Consider the following 22,747-nt stretch of genomic DNA (forward strand, 5'->3'; position numbering starts at 1 on the left):
AAACAAAGACAAAAGAATAAATATATATATTTAAATGAAAACGACTTTAGTAAAGCTAAAATAATTTTTTGAATAATACCTTTTAACCCAAAACAAAGACAAAATAAATTTTTTTTCACATGAAAATGGCTTTAGTAAAGCAAAAAAAAATAATTATTAATTACATTATCACCTTCTAATCCAAAACAAAGACAAAACAATAAATAAAAAAAATCTACATGAAAACGGCTTTAGTAAAGACAAAAATTTTTTCTGAATTACACATTCTAAACCAAAACAAAGACAAAAGAAAAAAAAAAAAAGCATGAGAACGGCTTTAGTAAAATAAAAAAAAATTTATGAATTACATTATCACCAAAACAATAACAACAGAAAAAAAAAATTAAAAAAAATAAAATAAAATTTAAATGAACAGTGAAAGCGTGGTTTCAATCCATGCTTATTGTAGTGAACAATGAAAGCATGAATTTTGTAAATGAACATGATTGGCTTAATAATATCTAAATGAACATGATTTTAAAATTATATATATGAAAAATATTATATAAAATTAATATATGAAAAGAGGTTTTTCCCATAAAAATTTAAATGATATATAAATTGGCTTAATTCCCAAATGCTTGGTAATTAGTTAAAATATTATGTAAAATTAATATATAAAGAAGAGGCTTTTCTCATATTATGTAACACAAATTAATATATGAAAAGAAGAGATTTTTCCCATGTTATGTAAAATTTCTGAATTACACTTTCTAAACTAAAACAAAGACAAAAGAAAAAAAAATAAAATTTAACATGAGAACGGCTTTAGTATAACCAAATTTTTTTTATGAATTACATTATCACCAAAACAATGAGAACAGGAAAAAAAACAAAATATTAAAAAAAAATTAAAAAAAATAAATGAACAGTGAAAGCGTGGTTACAATCCACGCTTTTTTATCTGAACAGTGAAAGCGTGATTCACAATCACGTTTTCTTCAGAAAAAAAAAAAAATTATATATGCACAGTGAAAGCGTGGTTTTCAGAAAACAAATTAAATGAGATGCATAGTGAAAGCGTGGTTTGGAACCACGCTTTTTTCAGAAAATTTTTTTATGTTAAAAGCGTGATTTGCAACCACGTTTTCTTAATTAAAAGCGTGGTTTGCAATAGCACTTTCACTATTCACTACATTTTGGACTCCAAACATTAAAAGTATAATTTGTAATAACACTTTAACCTAATTTAAAATTTTCGTTTAAATTAAGCCTAATTTAAAAATTAAAATATAAAATAGACTTAGGGTTGGTTTGGGGTGTCCTAAAAAAGTGTATTTTTTATCTTTTTACGAAAAGATGTGCAGAAAAGTAGAGAGGTGATGTGATGGAAAAAAGATAAAAAGATAAAAAGATGGATTATATAGGTTATGCCAAACAAGGCTTTAATATGGAAAAGCCCCCGAATACATTGCACCAATTGATTAACTGATAAGATTTCAGAATAAATAAATAAGGTTAAGTTTGGGAAAACTAAATAAGTTTGTACTTTTTATTTTTTTATCTTTTTTAGGCCATATCAATCAATATCTTCTCTCTACTTTTTTACACATCTTTTTATAAAAAATCAAAAAAGTACACTTATTTATAACATCCCAAACAAACCCAAAGTAAAAGAGGTCTTTTTTTAATATTATTTTCGAATGCGACTAAGGGAGGTCCAACTGATCATTTCTACGTTGACCAACTTGGGACATTGCTGATTAGTTTCCTCTCTCTCTCTCTCTCTCTCTCTCTCTCAAACCAGTGTGACTGCTGAAGTTTGCTTGGTGAGGGCTCTATACCTGCGGTGAAATTTGCTTCCAGTGTGTATGCTTTTTCAGGTCTCCCTCTTCATATTCCAGACCAAGCAAGGTAACTGAACTTGAAAACAGAGCTTTCATTTACTTTCTCAACTCCATTTCCCTTTTATTCCGGCTGTACTGTTTTGCTTTCATTCTTGCCGTCTCCTTTTGATTCTTGTACTCCCTTTGCTTCTTTGCTTTCATTCTTCTTGTTTTTTTTGGCCTTTTCATCTTGTGTTTCCTTTCAATTTCTTAAGAAAAAAAAAGAGTCCAGAAAATTGCCTTTTGATTCTTGTACTGTCTTTGCTTCTTTGCTTTCAGTCTTGCTGTCTCTTTTTGATTCTTGTACTATCTTAGCTTTCGTTCTTCTTTTTTTTTTGGCTTTTTCATCTTGTGTTTCCTTATAATTTCTTAAGAAGAAAAAAAAAAAAGAAAGAAAAAAAGTCAAGAAAAAAGCCCAAAAATTAAAAAGAGAAAAAAGTGAGAAATGGCTGAAGGAGTTGGTCTCTCCTTCTTGGGGAAAGCTCTGGGGGGAATTGGAGAGTACTTGGTTGCTCCGATCGGCAGACAGTTTGGTTATCTGTTTTGCTTCAACACCAACATTCAAAATCTTGAGACTCAATTGGACAGCCTAAAAGTGACAAGAGAAGGGGTTCAACTAGGGGTGGATGAAACACGCAACAATGTCAGAACCGTTGGACCTCATCTTGAGGCATGGCTGACTAAAGCAAATGACAACACAGCAGCGGCAGAGACAATTATTAAAGACAAGGCCCAAGTTCAAAAGGGGTGTTTCAATGGGTGGTGTCCAAATCTCAAGTTGCGTTACTCACTGGGCAGGAAAGCTGTGAAGAAAACTCAGGAACTTGCTCTTCTCCATGCTGAGGGTAGCAACTACATTCAGTCGTCCTACAATCCACCACCACCAAGCATAGAACCTATGCCTACAACAACAGAATTCCAGGGGTTTGATTCTCGAATTCTGGTCATGAACGAGATCATTGAGGCTTTGAAAGATGATGGGATCCACTTGATTGGGATATGCGGGATGGGCGGAATGGGCAAGACAACAATGGCAAAAGAAGTTGCAAACAGAACCAAAAATCTCTTCAATGAATTTCCAATGGCAGTTGTCAGCCAAGAACCAAACTTAAAACAGGTTCAAAGTTGTATTGCAGAAATGTTGGGTTTACAACTTGACATGGAGAACCCAATACTACGATCTAGTCGGCTACGTGAGAGACTTCTACAGAACGATAAGAAAATTCTTGTCATATTTGATGACATTTGGGAAGAATTTGATCTAGAGGAGTTGGGATTTCCTTTGGAAGGAGGCAGCAACAAGAGTTGTAAGATCCTTTTCACTTCACGAAATCGAAATCTATGGAAAGGAATACAAAATAAAAGGTATACCCAACTTCAAGTCCTAGTGGGTGAAGAACCATGGCATCTCTTTAGAGAGAAGGTAGGCGATTGTGCTGATGACCTTGATCTGCTACCACTTGCAAAACAGATTGTAAATGAATGTGGAGGTTTACCACTTGCCCTGGTAACTATCGGAAGGGCTCTTACAAACGAACACAACCAACATCATTGGAATAATGCGCTTCAACAACTAAGAACCCCTTGTTCAGAAAGTTTGTCGTCAGAAGTGTCTGCAAAAGTGTATCAAGCTCTATATTTTAGTTACAATTTTCTAAAAGATGAGAGAGCCAAGAAGTTGTTTCTGCTTTGTTGCTTGTTTCCAGAAGACTATAATATTACTATTGAAGATTTGGTTAGATACGGAATCGGATTGCGGTGGTTTGAAGGCATCGACAAAGTGGATGAAGTAAGAGATCGAGTGAATGTCTTAGTTGATCAACTCAAAAGTTGTTATTTACTGTTGGATGGTCGTGTTGAGGGGCAAATAAAAATGCACGATTTAGTGCGCGATGTTGCTATATCAATTGCAGCTAAAGATAAGCATGGTTTTATGACAATCCATGGTGCCAAATCGAGAGAGTGGCCAAAGAAGGCAACATATGAGCTTTACACTTCCATTTCGGTGATATCAAATGAAATTGAAGAGTTTCCAGGAGGATTGACATGCTCAAAACTTGAGTTTTTACTAATAGAATGCTGGAATAGTTCACTAAAAATACCAAGCAATTTTTTTGAGGGCATGGGGGAACTCAAAGTTTTGGACCTGAGAATCACGAAAGACATCTCGTTACTTCTGTCATCACTGCAATTCTTGAGAAACCTGTTGACATTGCATCTTGATTACAGCCAGAAGTTCGATAATATATCTGTAATGGGAAAGCTATTGAATCTGGAAATCCTCACCTTTCGTGGATCCAACATTGAGGAGTTACCTGAGGAAATAGGAGGACTAGTTAATTTAAAGTTGTTAGATCTGACAGGATGTTTGGAACTTAAAAGAATAGCACCTGGTGTCATATCAGCCCTAGTCCAATTACAAGAGTTGTACATGGGTGGTTGCGAAATCATTTGGGAACGAGAAGGCAAGGAAGGAGGAGAAAATGCAAGCTTAAGAGAGTTTGAATCCTTGTCCAATTTGAATACTTTAGAGATTAATATAAAAGATGTCGTGTGTTTGCCAAGAATCCCATTGTTTAGCAAATTGACAAAGTACTCAATTTTGATAGGTTATGGTGCCAACCTCATTTTTGTTGAAGAATACATAACAAGGCTCCGAAAGCTTTTGAGTCTCAGACTTCTTGACACGTGTACTATCCCGTTAGAATGTGGTGGGATCAATTCGTTGTTAAGGAGTAGTGCACTTGTACGGTTACGGGAGATTAGTTCGGAGGATGCAGTGCAAGAGTTGTTTCGAGAGGGAGTTGAAGGACTCCAACACTTGAAGGACCTATTAATTGATGATTGTGTTACACCAGAATGTTTTGTCAATACAATGGAATGGGTTCCGCGTACACCTAATGTTATTCCTCCTATTTTCCCTATCCTGGAGAAATTAAATCTCAGTAATCTACCTAATTTAAGAAAGATATGTCACTGCCAACTTCCAACCGGCTCTTTTGGAAAACTAAAACATCTTTATATTGAAAATTGTGATAGAATGGAAGAAGTTATTTGGAAGGAAAAAGGAGAAGATGATGCAACAAACAAGACGGAGTTTCAAGCGTTAGAATCCATGACTTTGTGCAGATTATCAATGCTCGTTGGATTTTGCAGAGGGACTGACGAGATTGAGTTCCCTCAATTGAAGAAATTGCATCTTCGGTGTCTACCACGACTCATGTGGCTCTTCCTCAATAGCAGTAATCCGTTTTCAGAGTCAATGGAAAACCACAATGCTACCTTCCTGTCTCTTTTCCCCCACAAGGTATGTCCACACGGCTTCCTCAATAGGTACATCTATTTTGGATGCATCTAAAAAGTAAATATTTATGAAAAAATCTATAAAAAGAAAATTAACTAAAGACAAAAAATATATATATACTGGTTTTTTCTCTTCTTTAGTGAGTTTTTTAAAAATATTTCACAAATATTTACATTTTAGGTGCATCTAAATTTTTAATTTTCTTACTAAATTTTCTTACCAAGGATGGATCTAGGGGTGTGGGTTGGGGCAGTCGCAACCCAGAAGTTTTTAAAAATTACAGCAAATTATCAATAGGTCCTGATAGTTGGAATTAATTATCATCAAGCCCTATTTAAAATAAATCTTAATAAAATCGTCATTAAAAATAATATTTTGTGACGATTTTTTGTATGTCGCTAAAATTTGACAATTAGTGACTTTTTTTTTACGGTTTTTATAAATTATCGTTAAAACTTATAATTAGTGATTTTTTTTATGATGAATTTTTTAAACTGTCGCTGAAAGTTGAAAATTAGCTACTTTTTTTTGTGACAAAATTTTCAAATTGTTGCTGAAAATTAATAATTAGTGACTTTTTTTTTTTTATTAGTATTTGATAAAAAACGCCATTAATTCTTACAGGACCTAATGGATAATAAGTTCACCTATTAAGACCTACAAGTAAATCCCTCTAAAAATTATATATATTGTACTTAGTAATTAGGACGATAATTATAAGTTGAATACTTCACATTTACAAAATTTCCGTAGTTTGCACCATCCAAATCATTTACATTACAAAATTTTAAAAATAGTTTTTAAATTGAGTTTTATAAAATATTGATTTATTCTATTTGTTATCTATATTATTTGTTATGTTTCTATATTGTATAAAGTTACTTGTATTCTATTATTTGTTTCAATTTGTTACTATTCATGGTCATGGATGGAAATTTTACCATTAGAACGTAGCTTATTCTATTGTTAGTTTCTTTAGTTGAATGGCACAATCATTTGTTTCTCTTCTCTCTCTTTTCATTGTCAAGGATTAGTATTTTTTTTTTTTTATCTCAAGAACCAAATGAAAAAAAGGTAATCATATCTTATTTCATTCATTTAAACGTTTTGGTTGTAAAAATTATTGGTCATATATGCAGACTACAAGAGGAGAGACAGAAATAGAGTGATATTCCATAACCATTCCTACAAATGTTATAACTACCACTGACAAAAGTTTTAGTTTCAGGTTGCATTACCTAGCTTGGAGGAGCTAGAACTCAAGGATCTTAACAATCTGGAAGGGCTGGAACACATTCCAATCTCAGTGGGTTCCTTTTCTAAACTTAAAAAAGTACATGTAGACCACTGTGGCAAATGGCTCTGTGTTTTTTCATCACAATTTCTTACGAGGCTGCGAAATCTTGAAGATCTAACTGTAGAAAATTGCAGTTTACTAGAGAAGGTGTTTGGATTGGAAATGGGGGACTGTAAGGAACAAGAATCAGAGATGCTCTCGCTCTTGAAATCTCTAAAATTAAAATGTCTACCCCAACTGAATTATATTTCAAAGAGAGATCCCATTGGATTTACGTACATTTCACAATTAAATATTCTACATGTCCATGACTGCGATAACTTGAGATATCTATTCCCACATTCCATGAAGTGTATGTTACAACTCCAAGAATTGGACATAAGGAGATGTAAAATGATGTCAATGATTGTTGCAGACGAGAAAGGGCAGGGCAAAAGCTCGGTGGATAAAATTGAGTTCACTCAATTGAAAATTTTGCGGCTTTATGATCTACCGATCCTTGTGAGTTTCTTTCCCAAAGTGATTGCTACTTCGGCTACATCAACAGAATGCCTCCAAAATGTCAAGCAAACTCTATTCAATGAGAAGGTAAAATGAAGAAGTAGAATGCTGGTGAAACCAAAGCTACTTAACTTTTACAATGATTTGTATGATTTTTTTTTTTTTTTTAAAAATTTTTGTTTTGGTTCAAGTAACAAAATGAAATGGGCTACCATATCTTATTCCAATAATTTGAAATTCAAGGTGAAAAAGTTCTAGGTAACACATACAAAGTACAAAGAGGTATATATCTCATAACCATTCCTACTATCATTATATTATAACCAAAAGAATGAGTTCTTTTCAGGTCGTATTCCCCACTTTGGAGGTGCTAGAACTTGAGCATCTTGACAATTTGGAAGGGATGGGACACTGTCCACCTTCATTGATGTCGTTGTCCAAACTGAGATATGTACGTGTACGACACTGCAGCAAATTGCCCAAAGTTTTTCAAGCACAATTGCTTAAGAGGCTGCAAAATCTTGAAGAACTATCTATCAAGGATTGCAGTTTGCTGGAGAAAGTGTTTGAATTGGAAGTGGTTGACTGTACGGAACACAACTCAAAGATATTCCCGTTATTGAAATCTCTTGAATTAAAAAGTCTACCCCAATTGAACCATATTTCAGAGAGACATCCCATTGGATTTATGTACATTCCACGATTAAGTATTCTACATATTGATGATTTTGACAACTTGAGATTTCTGTTCTCACAGTCCATGACACAGTGTGTCCTACAACTACAAGAATTGAATATAAGGGGATGTAAAATGATGTCAACAATTTTTAGGGAGGAGGATAGCCATGCTGAAATTTTGGTGGATAATATTGAGTTCACTCAATTAAAAATTCTGCGACTTAATGATCTGCAAAACCTTGTGAGTATCTTCCCCAAAGTGACTACTGCTGTGGCAACATCATTTGAACACATCCAGAACCCGGGACAAAGTCTCTTCAATGAAAAGGTGAATGGTAGAAGTTGAATGCTCCAATGACACTAGAGCAGTAAATCTCCTTTTTAAACATTTTATATTACTTTTAGTAGTATGGTTGTTAATGCAATTGTTTGGTTTGCAGGTTGCATTCCCTACCTTGGAGGAATTGGAACTCCATGGATTTCAGAGCATGAACGAAATATGGTGCAATCAACTTCAGACCGGCTCGTTCAACAAACTAATTAAACTGTGTGTCTCAGATTGTGGCAGCTTGAAAAATCTGTTCTCTCCTTTTATGGCCAGATATCTTGTGCATCTAAAAGAGCTAGTCATAAATAAATGCTCGATGATGGAAGAAGTAGTTGCAAAGGAGGAAGATAAAGAAGAAGGAAGGATAAACAGAACTCCATTGCCTAAATTGGAGTATTTGGAACTCGAAGATCTACCAGAGCTCAAGAGTTTTTGCCACGTTACTCATGTTTGGGAATTGCCACTGGTAGAAAACATCACTGTTCTCAATTGCCCTGAAATGAAGACCTTCTCTCCTGGAGTCGTATGCACCCCAAAGTTGCAACGTGTATTTGTGAAGAAGGGAAGGGTCAAGTGGTACCCAGGAAAAGAAGGAGAAGACTGGCTATGGATAAGCGACCTCAATCAAACCATACTGCACCTAATTAAAAAGGTATGTTGTTTAGATGAATACTTTTGTTTTTCTCTCTCTTTTTCTTCCATTAAGTGCATAAGTCACATTTTAACTTCCAAGTATCCAAAAAGGAAAACAAGCTTCAAACAATTGAGAAATAAGTATTTTAAAACTATCAAATCATGATTTTTCCAAAAATTAAAATTTTGTTTACTATATTGCTAAATTTTCAATTAAAAGAAGTATTAAATTAATATATTTGAAGTACATTTTACATAAAATTTTCTTCCTTTCAGTTATAAAAGATCAAAATTTGGTTTTTTCTAAAGTATGAAAGTTTCTTTTAAGTTGTGTTTGGATCATAAACTTAGATGAAGATTTTTTTTTTTTAAAAAAAAAGAAAAAAAAGAGAAAATATATGTGACAAAATATAACTACATTTTACACACTTTTTCTTTTTTTCTTTCTAAATCCATATTCAAATTTATCATTCAATCACAATCGTAAAAATTCAAAAAAATTGGATTTACTGTACAGGGCTATTAATTCTTGTGCTATTTAATATATTACTTGTGAGAATTACTCTTGAAATTATTATTTAAATTCATGATTAATAATGATAGCACACCTGAAATGTACCCAACAATTCACTCTCTCCTTTTTACTTGCCAACTAATACACTATCTTGTATAAACTTTAAGATCTACTAGCTTATCAAAGCATTGAACTTGTATAATTCTTTGTAATAAAAGTAGAATAATTTTTCATATACTAACAATGTTATTAAAAATATAAGAAAGAAAATATAATTGATTGTTAAAAAAGTAATGATACTTAAAAATCCAATAATGTGGTGACATGTAAATTTTTAGTAAGATTGTTAGTACGAATTTAAGTATATATAACATTGCTCACAAAGGTATCTATGTTACATGGCCTCAAGTATGAGTATTGGTTGTTAATGCCTATCTGTTAAAATTGATGTATAAAAAGAAATAGAGAATTGTATTATTGATTGATGTATATTGTATATTACAAATGGTGAGGGGCTCCTTATATAGGAGATGTAGTGGAGTAGGTGGTAGTAGGTGGTTGTGGTAGGTGTGTAGTAGGTGGTAGTTAGGGGTGGGCAACGGTTTATCCGAACCGCTCAAACCGCCCAATCCGCCCAACCCGCATATAAATGGACGGTTTCACAAACATAATGCGGGCGGATGCGGTTTGAAATATGACAAATTTGCGGGTTGCGGGCGGGTCGCGGTTTAAACCCGCAACCCGCAAAAACCGCCCGCACTTTGATTATTATTATTATTTTTTTTTTATATACCAACTTTGTAACTTTTACAGGAGCACCATTATATTCTCTATGACACTAGGATCCTTATTTTTAAGTATTTCTCAACTTTCTTAGTGCCGTAGAATTATCAAGTCCTAAACTTGGTTTCTTATATGATTTTCATTGGTGATTCATCCACTTTTTCCTAATAAAATTTTCCTTCTAATGGTCGATAAAACTTATAGTTTGATTATTGATTACTGAACTGGCAATTCTAATTGAGTACAACCGTTAATGCATTGATATACATTTTTTTCATGGCAAAAATGCTAGTGTAGGGTCTCTTTGTTTTGGATACTTTCATTTAATGCATTGATATTCAATTTTTATTTGTAAACTCATCAAAAAATTGTTATCACAAATATATAAAATGAATCTGATGCCTAAATTCGCGGGAAAAAAAGCTCGAAAATTAATTTTTAAAGAAAAAAGTGTAAACCGCAAACCGCAAACCGCCCGCACATTTGCAAACCCTATCCGCACAAACCGCAAACCGCACTGCGGGCGGTTGCGGGTTGACTTTTTCCCAAACCGCATAGATGCGGGCGGGTCAAAACCGAACCACAAACCGCACAAAACTGATCCGCGAACACCCCTAGTGGTAGTAGGTGTAGTAGGTGGAGTAGGTGATGGTAGTTGTTAACAGCCCCCCGCAAACTCAAGGGGGATAGGAACGAACCAACTTGAGTTTGGAGAGAGTAACAAAACAAGAAAATAATCTGAAAAATAAAAAATGGATAGGAGACACTGTATGGTCGTGTCAGACCGTTGTAGAAGACTGTATGGTTATGGCAGACCGATGAAGAAGACACTGGCTCGTGTCAGACCGATGTAGAAGACAGTTTATGGGGTCATGTCGGACCGGTGTAGCAGACAATGTTGTGACAGTTGTTGTGACAGTTTACGGAGTCTTGCTGGACCCTTGTAGAAACTAACCGGAATCAATGTCGGGACAGTTTACAGAGTCTTGTCGGACCCTTGGAAAAGCTAACCCGAATCAAATGTCGGGACAGTTTACAGAGTCTTGTCGGACCCATGAAGGAGCTAACCGGAATCAATGTCGGGACAGTTTACAGAGTCTTGTCGGACCCCTAAAAAGTCGCACCCTCAAAAGGTGTGCCCAATCTTTCAAAAGGCGTGCCCAATCCATAAAAAGGCGTGCCATCAAAAGGCGAGCCCAAGTCATAAAAAGATGTGCCGGACATGATGGCGAGGCGCGTCACCACATTGGCTTGCGCGCCCGTTTTGTCGTCTGGCGTCAAGTGGCGCGCGATGCGCGTGTCTGCCTTGGCTATTTAACCAAGACGGATGCTGAGGCTGAGGTAGAGGCTAAGACAAAAAACTGGCTAAAAACCTCTGAGAAACTCTTCGTTGTCTTGAGAGAGATACTCTGTAACACTCTGTAACCAACCCTTCTCTGAAACACTCAGCAACCCATAACATGGCCTCTTCGTCCCGTAGTCTGCTCACTCTCTTTCCCGACCTCAACGAGTCCACAAGAGAGGTAACTGGTGCGGTTGCTCGTGAACCTCAACCAAGCGCCCCTGAGTTTGCTCCGTTGACCTTTCCTATGCGGTCTGTGGAGCAAAGAATGGCAGCGCAATCAGATATTGAGGCGAATCAGTATACATTGAAGTCATGTGTTGAAACCATGACTGCGGTCACAAACTTGTCGCACCGGCTGCAGAGTAGAACAAATGAGGTGCAGCAGTTAAATGCCCAACTGGCTTTGCTCCAACGCATGTATAAGGATGCGCGAGCAGAGATAAGTGTGTTAAAGGCGGAAAATAAGGAGCTGAAGCGGAAGGCCACCGTGATGTTCCGATTTGGAGGTCCACCGTATGCTGTAGTGGAGGAGCAGGGAGGAGGCAACGTGCTTGGTGGTCTAGGAAGCATGGAGGCAACACCGTCAAGGGGCGCGCAGGACGGAGGCAAGAAGAAGAGACCGGCGGAATAGGCGAAGAAGTGAGGTCGGTTGGTGGCCGGCTGCAGAAAAGAAAACGAAGCTGTTGGTGTTGTGTGGTGGTTTGTTGTTGTTGTTGTTGTTTTTTTTTTTTTTTATTGTTTTTTTTTTTGTGTAAAATTGGGATCGGGGTGGATCCCTGAGATGAATAAAAATGGTTTGGTGTGCAAAGCTATATGGTATGAATGGAATTGGAAAAAGATTAAAAATAATGTGAAAGAAAAATAAAGAAAAAATAATAAAAATATATTTGAAATCAAAAATGAAAGATGGGGGAAATAAGGAAAGTGATTTGGAGAAAATAAATAAAAATAATGGAGTTGGAAATCAAATGGAGGAGAGATGATGACGTTTTTTTTTTTTTTTTTTTTTTTTTAATATAAGATAATAAAAAGAGATATATATATATATATATATATATATATATAATAAAGAAAGTGGGGAACAAGAGTGTAATGAAAAGAAAAAGTATAGGTTGGAACATCGTGGGTCACATGGGTGAGTAAAAGAAAAAAAAAATAAAGAAATGAAAAGAGGGGGACAAAAGTTTTATAATAAAAAAGAAAATTTTGGACGGTGGATGGGTGTGATGAAAAAAGAAAAGGAAGGAGGATGAGAATAAAAAAAAATATATATAGATATAGATGTAGAAAAAGGAAAATAAAAAAAGAAAGAAAAAGAAAAAGAATGTGTCAAAGTGAGTGGAGACAAATTGCTCAGGATATTAGTGATAGGAGATAGGAGGAGAGAGAGTGGGAACAAGCCCTAGAACACCCCCACTATTGCAGAACCACTTCATATTCTATTCCTCACCCGTGAGGGGGGTTACTGTGATTTCTCGGTCCTCCATTTGCAGAGATTGAAGAGGTGGGAAAGCTTGTCTTCAAAATTATATCAAAGTCTGTCCTGATGGGCTGAGAGAGAGAGCCGCAGAGTGAGACAGAGACTGTGACGGGCACCGGCAACCGGCAGGCGGAAATTGTGAACCGGAAGACTGACACCGTCAGATGCGACGGCAACCGGAGTCGCAAGTTGATTGGTCGGTGCTTGTGGGAAGGTTGCCGGGGAGGTGGAGGACGCCTTCGACAAAGCAACCTGTCTTGCCGAGGACTGTGAGGGCGAAGCGGCGGCGCTGGAAGTCGTAGGTAGTACTCGAAGTCTTCGCCCTGGAGATCCTTCATCCTTGATATTTCAGCAGTTATCTCATCTCTGATTTGCTTTGCAATTGATTTTCCATCAATGATCATTGCAGAGGTTGCAGATGCCATTACAGCAGTGAGAACAGAGGGAGAAGAAGATGAGTGACCGTTGGCGACGATGGTACTCAGGAGGCTATGATTCGAAGGTGAAAACTTGAAGGGCATCGACCAGTGAGAGTGAAGGACGCTGAGTCGACTCAGGGGCAGAAATCGAGTCGTCGCCGCGGTAGAAGATGAACAGTCCGCGAAAATCACCGACGCCATTTTGAGGAATTGGACTGTCAGCCCTATGCTGAGAAACTAGGGTTTTACAGGTTCTGTGTGTGTGTGTGTGTCTTTCTCCCTGAATTTCAATACAGAGAGAGAGAGTTGAAGATGCAGCGGAGTGAAGGTATGTGTAGAAAACTCCAGCGGGCAGTGAAGGCAAGGTTGCCGGCCGACTGCCCGCCGGTGAGAAAGAAATATAGGCCTAAATCTTATAGCTCTGATACCATGTTAAAATTGATGTATAAAAAGAAATAGAGAATTGTATTATTGATTGATGTATATTGTATATTACAAATGGTGAGGGGCTCCTTATATAGGAGATGTAGTGGAGTAGGTGGTAGTAGGTGGTTGTGGTAGGTGTGTAGTAGGTGGTGGTATGTGTAGTAGGTGGAGTAGGTGATGGTAGTTGTTAACACTATCCAAGTACAAGACATTCTAAACTTAAATTTTAGAATATTGGGATATATCCAAAAGTTATGTGGACGTGTCAAAATGTATATATATATATATATATATTTCATATTATAATATGAGAAACATTATTGGGGAATTTATTAGAAAATCTTCTTTCAAATATTTGTATCTTAGTTAGTCCATAAGATATTCTTGTATTCTAATAAGACTTATTATTTTGGATATTTGATCTATCAAATCCTAATTCTTATATTTACGGTATTTTATGAACAACTTTACCCTTACAAATATTTTTTGAATCCTTAGCAACCTGATAATGTGAAAATTCACATTAAATAAATTTGACAGTGTGAATGTTTACGTTGACAATGTGAACATTAATGCGAGTTTCACCCTATCATCATCAAGGGCATTTTGGGAATTGTGTCATCCATAGGACTTATTAGAATATAAGAAAATAATTTGTACTAAGTGAAACATAAGTAGGTGAAGAGGGATCTATGAATAAATTTTCTAAAATTATTTAAAATATATGTTTAGAAAAAAATTTGAAATTAAAAGAAGTATCAAATAAATATATCTGAAGTACATTTTACATAAAATTTTCTTCTTTTCAATTATAAAAGATCAAAAGCTTGTTCTTTCTTAGATATGGAAGTTTGTTTTAAGTTGCGTTTGGATCATAAATTTGGATAGAGATTTTTAAAAAAAAGAAAGAGAAAATGTGAGTAAAATGTTAATAATTTTTATTTATTTATTTTTTGAACGACTAAACGCCCTGGGGCTACAAAGAAGAATCCACAGTCAACAAACGCACAATAAAGAGCTAGCAGGATTGCTAACCCAATCCAAAGGACGACTTCCCTTGAGATGGCTAGAAGCAAGCCAATGGGTAGCATGATTGGCATCCCTTGGAACCCAAGAAAAAGGAAGTACTTGAAGAGGAGCACAGAGCCTTAATATCATGGACACATGCACTGTAATCCCATGGCGGAACCAACTCCGTAACACACAGCTCAATAACATTCTTGTTGTCAATTTCCACCTGGACGTTTGAAAGGCCCATGGCTTGAGCAAAACGACAGACGCAGCAAAAATGGTAGAAACAATCCCATCCATAAGTTGTCCGCGGTCATCCCTTAGAATAACAGCCAAGGCAGCTTGATTATCCGTGACAGAGAAACTCGTATCACAATTAATCTTCACGGAGCCAGGAACTAGGCAACTCCACTTAGGACAACTAGCTGAGGAGGCTGGATCTCCTCGGTTGGACTCTATGATGGGGTTGAGAGCCCGATTAAACTCCCTCCAGTAGGCAGAGACTTGATTGACGACTAAGGATGGATCAATCCAAGCTTGATTGAAGACCCAGCAGTTTCGAGCTCTCCAAATATACCACCCCACAGTGGCAATCTTCCCCAGCAAATTCTTCCTCTCCTTCACATTAGGACATCCCTCCAACATGGACATAGTCCACTGCAACGCTGAATCAATGAGTCCATTCCCAGTGCGAAAACCCAAATCACACCCAATCCAAATAGCACGAGTCCAACTGCACTGAAACAGGAGATGCTCGATGGATTCCGAATGGGCAAGACAGATGGGGCACAATTTTGAAACAGTACAATATCGTCTAAACAAATTCTCCTTTGTGGCTAGTTTATTGCAACAAACTCTCCACCAAAAATTCCTAATCTTAGGAGGGACCGGAAGAGACCAAATTAGCTTCCTGAAGCCCTTCGGAGGCATGTTAGAGAAGGACGCCATTGTATTGGTAACATTATGTTGTTCCATAAGCGCTACCTAGTACCCACTCTTTGACTTCAAACTCACCTTTGCTAGTATGGTGCCAAACCAAGGAATCAGATTTGCCTTCCGAAGATATAGGAATAGTGAGAATTTTATAAACATCTTCCTATTCAACTATGGCCTGAAGAGCGGTTTGATCCTACTTCGCTCGAGACTGAGTTATGACCTCTGCAACCTTTTGCACAGGACAACCCAGGGGCTTGAGGGACTGAAGCTTAAAATCTGCGGATAAGAGAACCCACTTGTCCTCCCAGAAATTAATAGAAGTGACATTACCGACCTGCCATCGAAGCCCCTTTATAAGAAGGTCCCTGCCCTGCATAATACTAGACCAAGCCCAAGAGGCCCGTCTACCCCTACTAGCTGAAAGAATGTTGGAATGTGGGTGATAGACACCTTTCAAGATCCGAGCACAAAAGGAAATGGGAAATTTTAGTATTCTTATACTTGCGTCGCGAGGAAGCAAGATTAAAAGCCTTAAAGTCCCGAAAACCCTCCTGCCCTGAGATTTAGCAATAGATAGTGTCTCCCAACTGGCCTAATGAATTTCATTTTCTTCTGGATCCCCTCCCCACCAAAACTTGCTCATATACGAGTTGAGTTTATCGCTGATTTTTTTTAGAAGAGCAAAACAGGACATAGCATAGGCCGGGATAGCTTGCACAACCGACTTAAGAAGGACTTCACGGCCAGCTTTTGATAACAAATTGTGTTTCCAACATTGCATCTTGTGAAACGCTCTATCAATTAGGTAGGAATAGGTATCAGATTTGGACCTACCCCAGCAAAAGGAAAGGTTGAGATATAATGTACCGGGCAGAGTTGGAGAGATTCCCAGAAGAGTGCAAGATACTCAGGCATATTAGATGAAAAAACAATGCCTGATTTCTCATAATTGACAAGCTGACCTGAGGCTTTACAGTAGGTATTCCAAAACAGATTGCAGCAATTGGCATTCCCATCTACTCACTTGAGCAAATAGAAGGACATCATCCGCAAAGAAAAGGTGTGATAAAGTGGGGCAGCCCTGCCGCAGAACTAACCCCTCAAGATGGTTTCCACGATTTTCACTTGAAAGAGCGAGAGAAAGGGCATCAGCAATAAGAACAAAAAGGAAATGGGACAGAGGATCCCCTTGTCGGAGTCCCCGAGTATGAATGAAGAAGGCCCTCTTTACTCCGTTGGCAAACACTGAGAAAGATACCGTGGTGACAACTTCCATGACCCATTGAATCCACACTGGACTAAACCCCATTTTGATCAATATTGCATGTAGAAAATCCTATTGGACCCTATCATATGCCTTGTTAAAATCCAGCTTTACTGCTATCACGCAGCGGTTGCCTCGCTTTTTGAGCTTCAGGTGGTGAAAAGCTTCGTGGGCAACAATAACGATGTCTTGAATCATCCTCCCAGGAACAAAGGCCGACTGCTGCAGGGAGATAATCTTCTGGAGGATAGGTTTCAATTAATTTGCCAAGATCTTGATGATAATTTTCAGATTGAAATTACACTGACTAATTGGGCGGAATTGTGTGAGCTTCACCGGATTCGGGATCTTACGAATTAAAATGAAGTTGGTATGGTTCCATTCTCTCGAAAGATAGCCATTGATAAAAAAAAAAAAAGCTCTGAACAGCTGAACAGACTTCTTTTTCAATCACATCCCAGTACTTCTGATAAAAAATTTCAGAATTCCCATAGGCCATGTTTGTTTGGGCGGACTGGATTAGGTTGGATTAGCATTCCCATGACTAATAGTCCTAGGACTACAAATCCTTTGGATTATGTATCCTATCTTATGCTTGGATTGAGTTAGGATTATAAGTAGGACTAATAGTCCAAACTTTGGCTTAGTCTTTCAATTTATATCTCACCCCCCCTCTGTGGGATTGAATAGTCCATCATATGTGGGATACCATATTCAAATGGATTGTTAGTCCGTACTTCAATTGTTTAACTAAATATCGGATTAATAATTTTATTAGACTATTAGTCCAATCCCAAGCTCTTGTCCACCCAAACAAACATGGCCATAAGATCCGGGGCCTTCAAAGGCCCTCACTGAAAAACCGCAGCCTTTATTTCAGGATCTATCACTGGCCTAGTTAGTTTGGAGTTCATATCCGCCGTTACCAACTGCCCAACCGAGATCAAAGCCTCATCTAGATTTCTTGGATTATTACTGGTGAGTAGCTTAGAAAAATAATCCAGAAAATGCGCATTAATATCCTCATCAGAAGTCAGCCGTTGGTCACTCTCATTAAGAAGCTGAATCACTTGGTTTCTCTGTCTTCTCTGGGTAATGGAAGCATGAAAAAACATAGAATTATGATCCCCACACTGAAGCCAACGCACCCACGACTGTTGATGTAAAAACATTTCTTCTCTTTGAAGCACATCTGCGAGTTCATCTTGGATTTGTTGCTGGGCTTGACAATTCTCCATAGATGATAGCACAACTTGAAGCTTCACTAGTTGGTCTTTCAAAAAAACAATTACGGAACTATTATTCCCAAATTCACTTAGACTCCAGGCCTTCAAACCGACCTTGCAAGTCTTTAGTTGCTGGCACAGACTAAACATGGGTGAACCTCGATGCCCAATCCTCCATCTAGATTGGATTACTACCTTGCAGTGAGGTGAAGTCATCCACATGGATTTGAATTTGAAGAGCCTCGGAACTCTTTTTGGAGGGATGCACACTTGTAAGATGAGTGAACAGTGGTCAGATTCAATCAGGGCCTCATGGATAACCTGAGCATAAGGAAATAATTCCCTCCAACTCACTGTGGCCACAGCTCAATCTAACCTTTCCTGGACATTATCAACTCCGTCTTGCCGGTTAGTTCAAGTGAAAGCTGGGCCCTTGAATTCTAAGTCCATGAAAGCACAATCGTGCAACACTTTCTGAAAATTTTCAATTCTCCATAAATTGGGTCCTGAACCCCCTTCTTTTTCCCAAACCGACCCATAATCATTAAAATCACCTATACAAAGCCAAGGTAATTGATTCTTCCAGGCAATACGCCAAATGCAATTCCAAAAAACTTCTCGCTGAGAAGCACGTAGAGTGGCATAAATGAATGTTGTCAGCCACTTGGTATTAAGCATTGAAATGACACAACACAAAATACCCCTGCTCTTCGACCTGATGTCCATATCCACCTCATCCTGCCACCACAAAGCCAGGCCACCAGCAGTTCCAACAGGATCAACATAACAAGAATTTGGAAACTGAAGACGTCGACGAATCCTTTCCAAATCACCCACCTTATTTTTTGTTACCATCAGAAAGACCACACCAAGACGATGGGTTGTGTACAACCCTCAGAGGATTTGGAATGTCAGAGGTCGCCCAATCCCCTGACAGTTCCAGCTGATGATCAGCATTGCTGTCATGGCTGTTGACGGCCAACCACCAGAGCCTTATCAGAATCAAAGTTACCTTCTTCAACTGGGAGTGTACTCGGTACCTAAGAAACACAGTCCAGCTCCTCCACACCCACTGAAGTATCAGTACGAACCTCCACATCAAACAAGTCAGTGAGCCCATGCTCCAATTGCGTCTTCCGACCCCCATTTGGCGATCTACCCACTCTGCCTTTCCTGAGGGAATGGCGAGCAATCGAGGCTGCAGGGTTATGGATTGGCGTTAGAGAAAAGGTTAAGGGGAGATTGAATTCCAAAAAGGTAGCTGAGTCACATTTCTGAAGCTTGGTTAGGGCAGTATCAGGAATGGATTGAAGGGATTTAACTAGGGTTAAAGGCCTGGATGAGGGAGGTGGGATAATTAAGTGTTTCGGTGAAGAGGACAGGCTAAAATGTTAATAAAATATAACTAGATTTTACATACTTGTTCTTTTTTCCTTTCTAAATTCCTATTTAAATTTATGATTCAAACACACCCATAAAAATTCAAAAATTTTGGATTTATCATACAGGGCTATTAATTCTTGAACTATTTAATATATTATTTGTGAGCATTACTTTTAAAATTATTATTTAAATTCATGATTAATCATAGTGCACTTGAAGTGTACCCAACAATTCACACTCTCCTTTTTACTTACGAACTAATACACTTTCTTGTATAAACTTTAAAATCTACTAGCTTATAAAAGCATTGAACTTGTCTAGTTCTTTATAATAAAAGTATAATAGTTTTTCACACGATATAAGAAGTTAAATGTGATTGGTTATTAAAAAAATAATGATACTTAAACATCCAATGATGTGGTGACATGTATATTTCTAATAAAATTGTTAGTAAAAATTTAAGTACATGTAACATTACTCATAACAGTATCTATTTTACATTCCTATCCAAGCAAAAGACTTTCTAAACTTAAATCTTAGAAAATTCTCTTTCTAATATTTATATCCCAGATAGTCCATAAGATATTCTTCTATTCCAGTAAGTACTATTATTTTGGACATTTGATCTATCAAATCATAATTCCTATATTTAATGTATTTTATGAACAACTTTACCCTTACAAATATTTTTTGAACCCTTATTTATCAATATATATATATATATATATCTAATTGTGAACCCTTAGCAACTTATGATGTGAACATTCACATTAAATAAATTTGACGGTATGAATATTTCCGTTGACAATGTGAACATTAATGTGCGCTTCACTTTATTATTATTTTGATAATTATACCACTTGTAGGACTTATTGGAATATAAGAAAATAATTTGTACCAAGTGGAACATATGTAGGTGAAGAGAGATCTCTGAATAAATTTTCTAAAATTATTTAAAAATATATGTGAAATTAAGTTATATTTAGAAATATATATATATATATAGAGAGAATTTTTAGCTCTCAGCCATGTGAAAGACACAAAATATTCTTTACTAGCAAATATGAGCTTGTTCCTCTTTAAACATTATATAAAACTAGAGAATACAAGTGTCTAAGTTAGATATGGGTGCCAGACACCCATATCTCACTCATAAAAATGATCACTTGAGAGCTTGCTACTTTTTAGTGAAAGTGGATGATTAACATAATTTTTTATATATATATTATTTAAATATAAATATATTCAAGGGTTTCAAAAGGAAAAAATATAAAATAGTGATGTAGAAATAAATTTCCTCCACTAATCAGGAATGTTAGTCAAGGTAGCAATCTTGGTCTAACAAATTTTGAACTTTCATCAATTTTGGAGAACAATTATATGCATTCAAACACAAATCTGTTACATAACCCTTGTGAGATGAAAAGAAAAATAGAGGTTAAGAAACTTAAATTTGAAAGTGCATAGCATTATCGTATTTATAGGTCATGTTCTTTTTAAATTTCATCCTAAATAATATATTGAAAGGGCTTGATGAAAAACCAAAATTATCACCAATGAAGATGCCAAATCAAGTATGAAGTTCATGTGCTGCTTGGAAATTGTAACTGTAAAGCCACTAATCTCCCATAGAGGGGAGCTTCTAAATACACCCCCTCCCCTGGCTGCGCCCCAAACCAATTCCTTTAGCAAAGCCACTGGTTGTGTGTGCGTGATTGGATGTATTTAGAAGCTCCCGTTTTTGGAACCAAACTTTCCTATATTATACTTTTTATCCTAAAAACTAAGAAACATTCAAGAAACCTCCATAATTCTATCGTAGATTGGTGGTTGTGTGTGTGTGATTGGGTGTATTTAGAAGATCCCGTTTTTTGAACCGAACTTTACCTTTATTATATTTTTTTATCCTAAAAACTGAGAAACATTCAAGAAACCTCCATAATTCTATCGTAGATTAGTGGTTTTCCCAAACCACGTGTAATTTTTTGGTGGATTTTATAATTTGTTGTTTGTAATTTGAGTAGGCTTTCTTGTTTGGTCCTTTGGAATTTTGTTGTTGTTTTTCTTTTGAACTAACAACTTTATAATTTTTCTCAAAAAAAAAATAATTATGCCCAAATCCACTTGTGTGTTTTTTGGTTTCCCTTCATCTATTCATATTAATCAACTTCATGTGTATAGAAAATCTTCTATCATAAGAGTATAGTAAGTTGTGGCTCTTACGGACCATGTTGCCCCAAATGGTAGTTGCGACTCTTATGCACCATGCTACCTCATATGGTGCTTGCGAGTTCTGGTGTTATTTTTTTCTCCTTTTTTTTTTCTTTTTAAATTTTTGCATATTAGTTTGTCAATCAAACTTGTCTGAATTTTTATTTGTATTCTTGTGTTGTAGTAGCAACAACAAGAACAATTGCAACAGGACCTGCAGCAGGTGAGATTCTTTGCATTTCATTTTTCTAAATCTTTCCTATGAGTAGTTTGTCTATAAAAAAATTTGTACTTCCTTTTTTTATTATTTTTATTTGTATTTCTTGCAGCATGAAAGGCGGACCTAGCGTAGTGGTAAAGCTACCTCTTGGTGACCTGGTGGCCACGGGTTTGAGATACGGAAACAGCTCCTTTGCTTGCAGGGGTAAGGTTATACACATCAACCCTTCCCCAGACCCCACTTAAGCGGGAGTTTTGTGCACTGGGTATGCCCTTTTTATTTCTTGCAGCATGAGGTAGGTGAGGAAGGAGGAGAAAAGGAAGAGACTAATAACAACAATGATGATGGTGGTGATATGTACAAGGAGGATGGAGATAGCCATAATTAATGAACATGAGGATGACTTTTGATGATAATGATGGTAACAATGCTCAATATTGTGATTATAAGCTCTCTAAACATTTTGAATAAAAAGTGTGTATTAAAGTATCTTTCATCGATATTATTTTCCAAGCAAGAAAAAAATATTGGTGTCTTGTGCCTTCTCTAAACCATAATTCTCAGTTTATAGTAATATTTCTCAGGATAAAATATGAAATATCTGCATTTTCTTCCAATTTGATAAACCTATTATGGCTTTTTTTTTTTTAATACATTGGTGATATTGTTTAACTTTTAAATTAAAATTCTATTTATGAACATATTATTATTTATTACAAAGTACATAGAGTATATCTAGCATATCATATAGTGATAGTCATAAATGTGTTGGTATTAAATAACTGGTTGGTTTGTACCCAATTAAAATCGTATTTGTGTCGTGCAAGCATTGAATTCAAAATGCTTAAATGCAAGTCTTTAAATTGATTCATAATGATGTAGATTGATAACTTTCGGTTGGAGAAAAGCTAGATCCTTTTGGG

At 36.5% G+C, this 22,747-nt stretch overlaps 1 protein-coding gene across 4 annotated transcripts; it reads left to right on the top strand.

Annotated features, from left to right (window-relative positions):
- The first annotated feature begins 1,726 nt into the window (after window positions 1–1,726).
- LOC114303302 (putative disease resistance protein At4g27220) lies at window positions 1,727–22,375 on the top strand. Of its 4 annotated transcripts, none has more exons than XM_082898606.1 (6): window positions 1,727–5,172; window positions 6,398–7,054; window positions 7,314–7,973; window positions 8,086–8,625; window positions 21,789–21,827; window positions 21,934–22,375. In XM_082898606.1, the coding sequence occupies exons 1-5, from the start codon at window positions 2,311–2,313 to the stop codon at window positions 21,789–21,791; spliced, it is 4,722 nt and encodes a 1,573-aa protein (XP_082754732.1). In that variant the 5' UTR covers window positions 1,727–2,310; the 3' UTR covers window positions 21,792–21,827; window positions 21,934–22,375. The 4 variants fall into 4 exon arrangements, with proteins under 4 accessions (XP_082754732.1, XP_082754731.1, XP_082754734.1 ...); XM_082898605.1 differs by having other exon boundaries at window positions 21,792–21,827; XM_082898608.1 differs by lacking the exon at window positions 7,314–7,973.
- Window positions 22,376–22,747: the final 372 nt, after the last annotated feature.

The sequence above is a fragment of the Camellia sinensis genome, chromosome 12 (assembly GCF_055761805.1).
Source record: "Camellia sinensis isolate YWXY chromosome 12, ASM5576180v1, whole genome shotgun sequence".
NCBI lineage: Eukaryota > Viridiplantae > Streptophyta > Magnoliopsida > Ericales > Theaceae > Camellia > Camellia sinensis.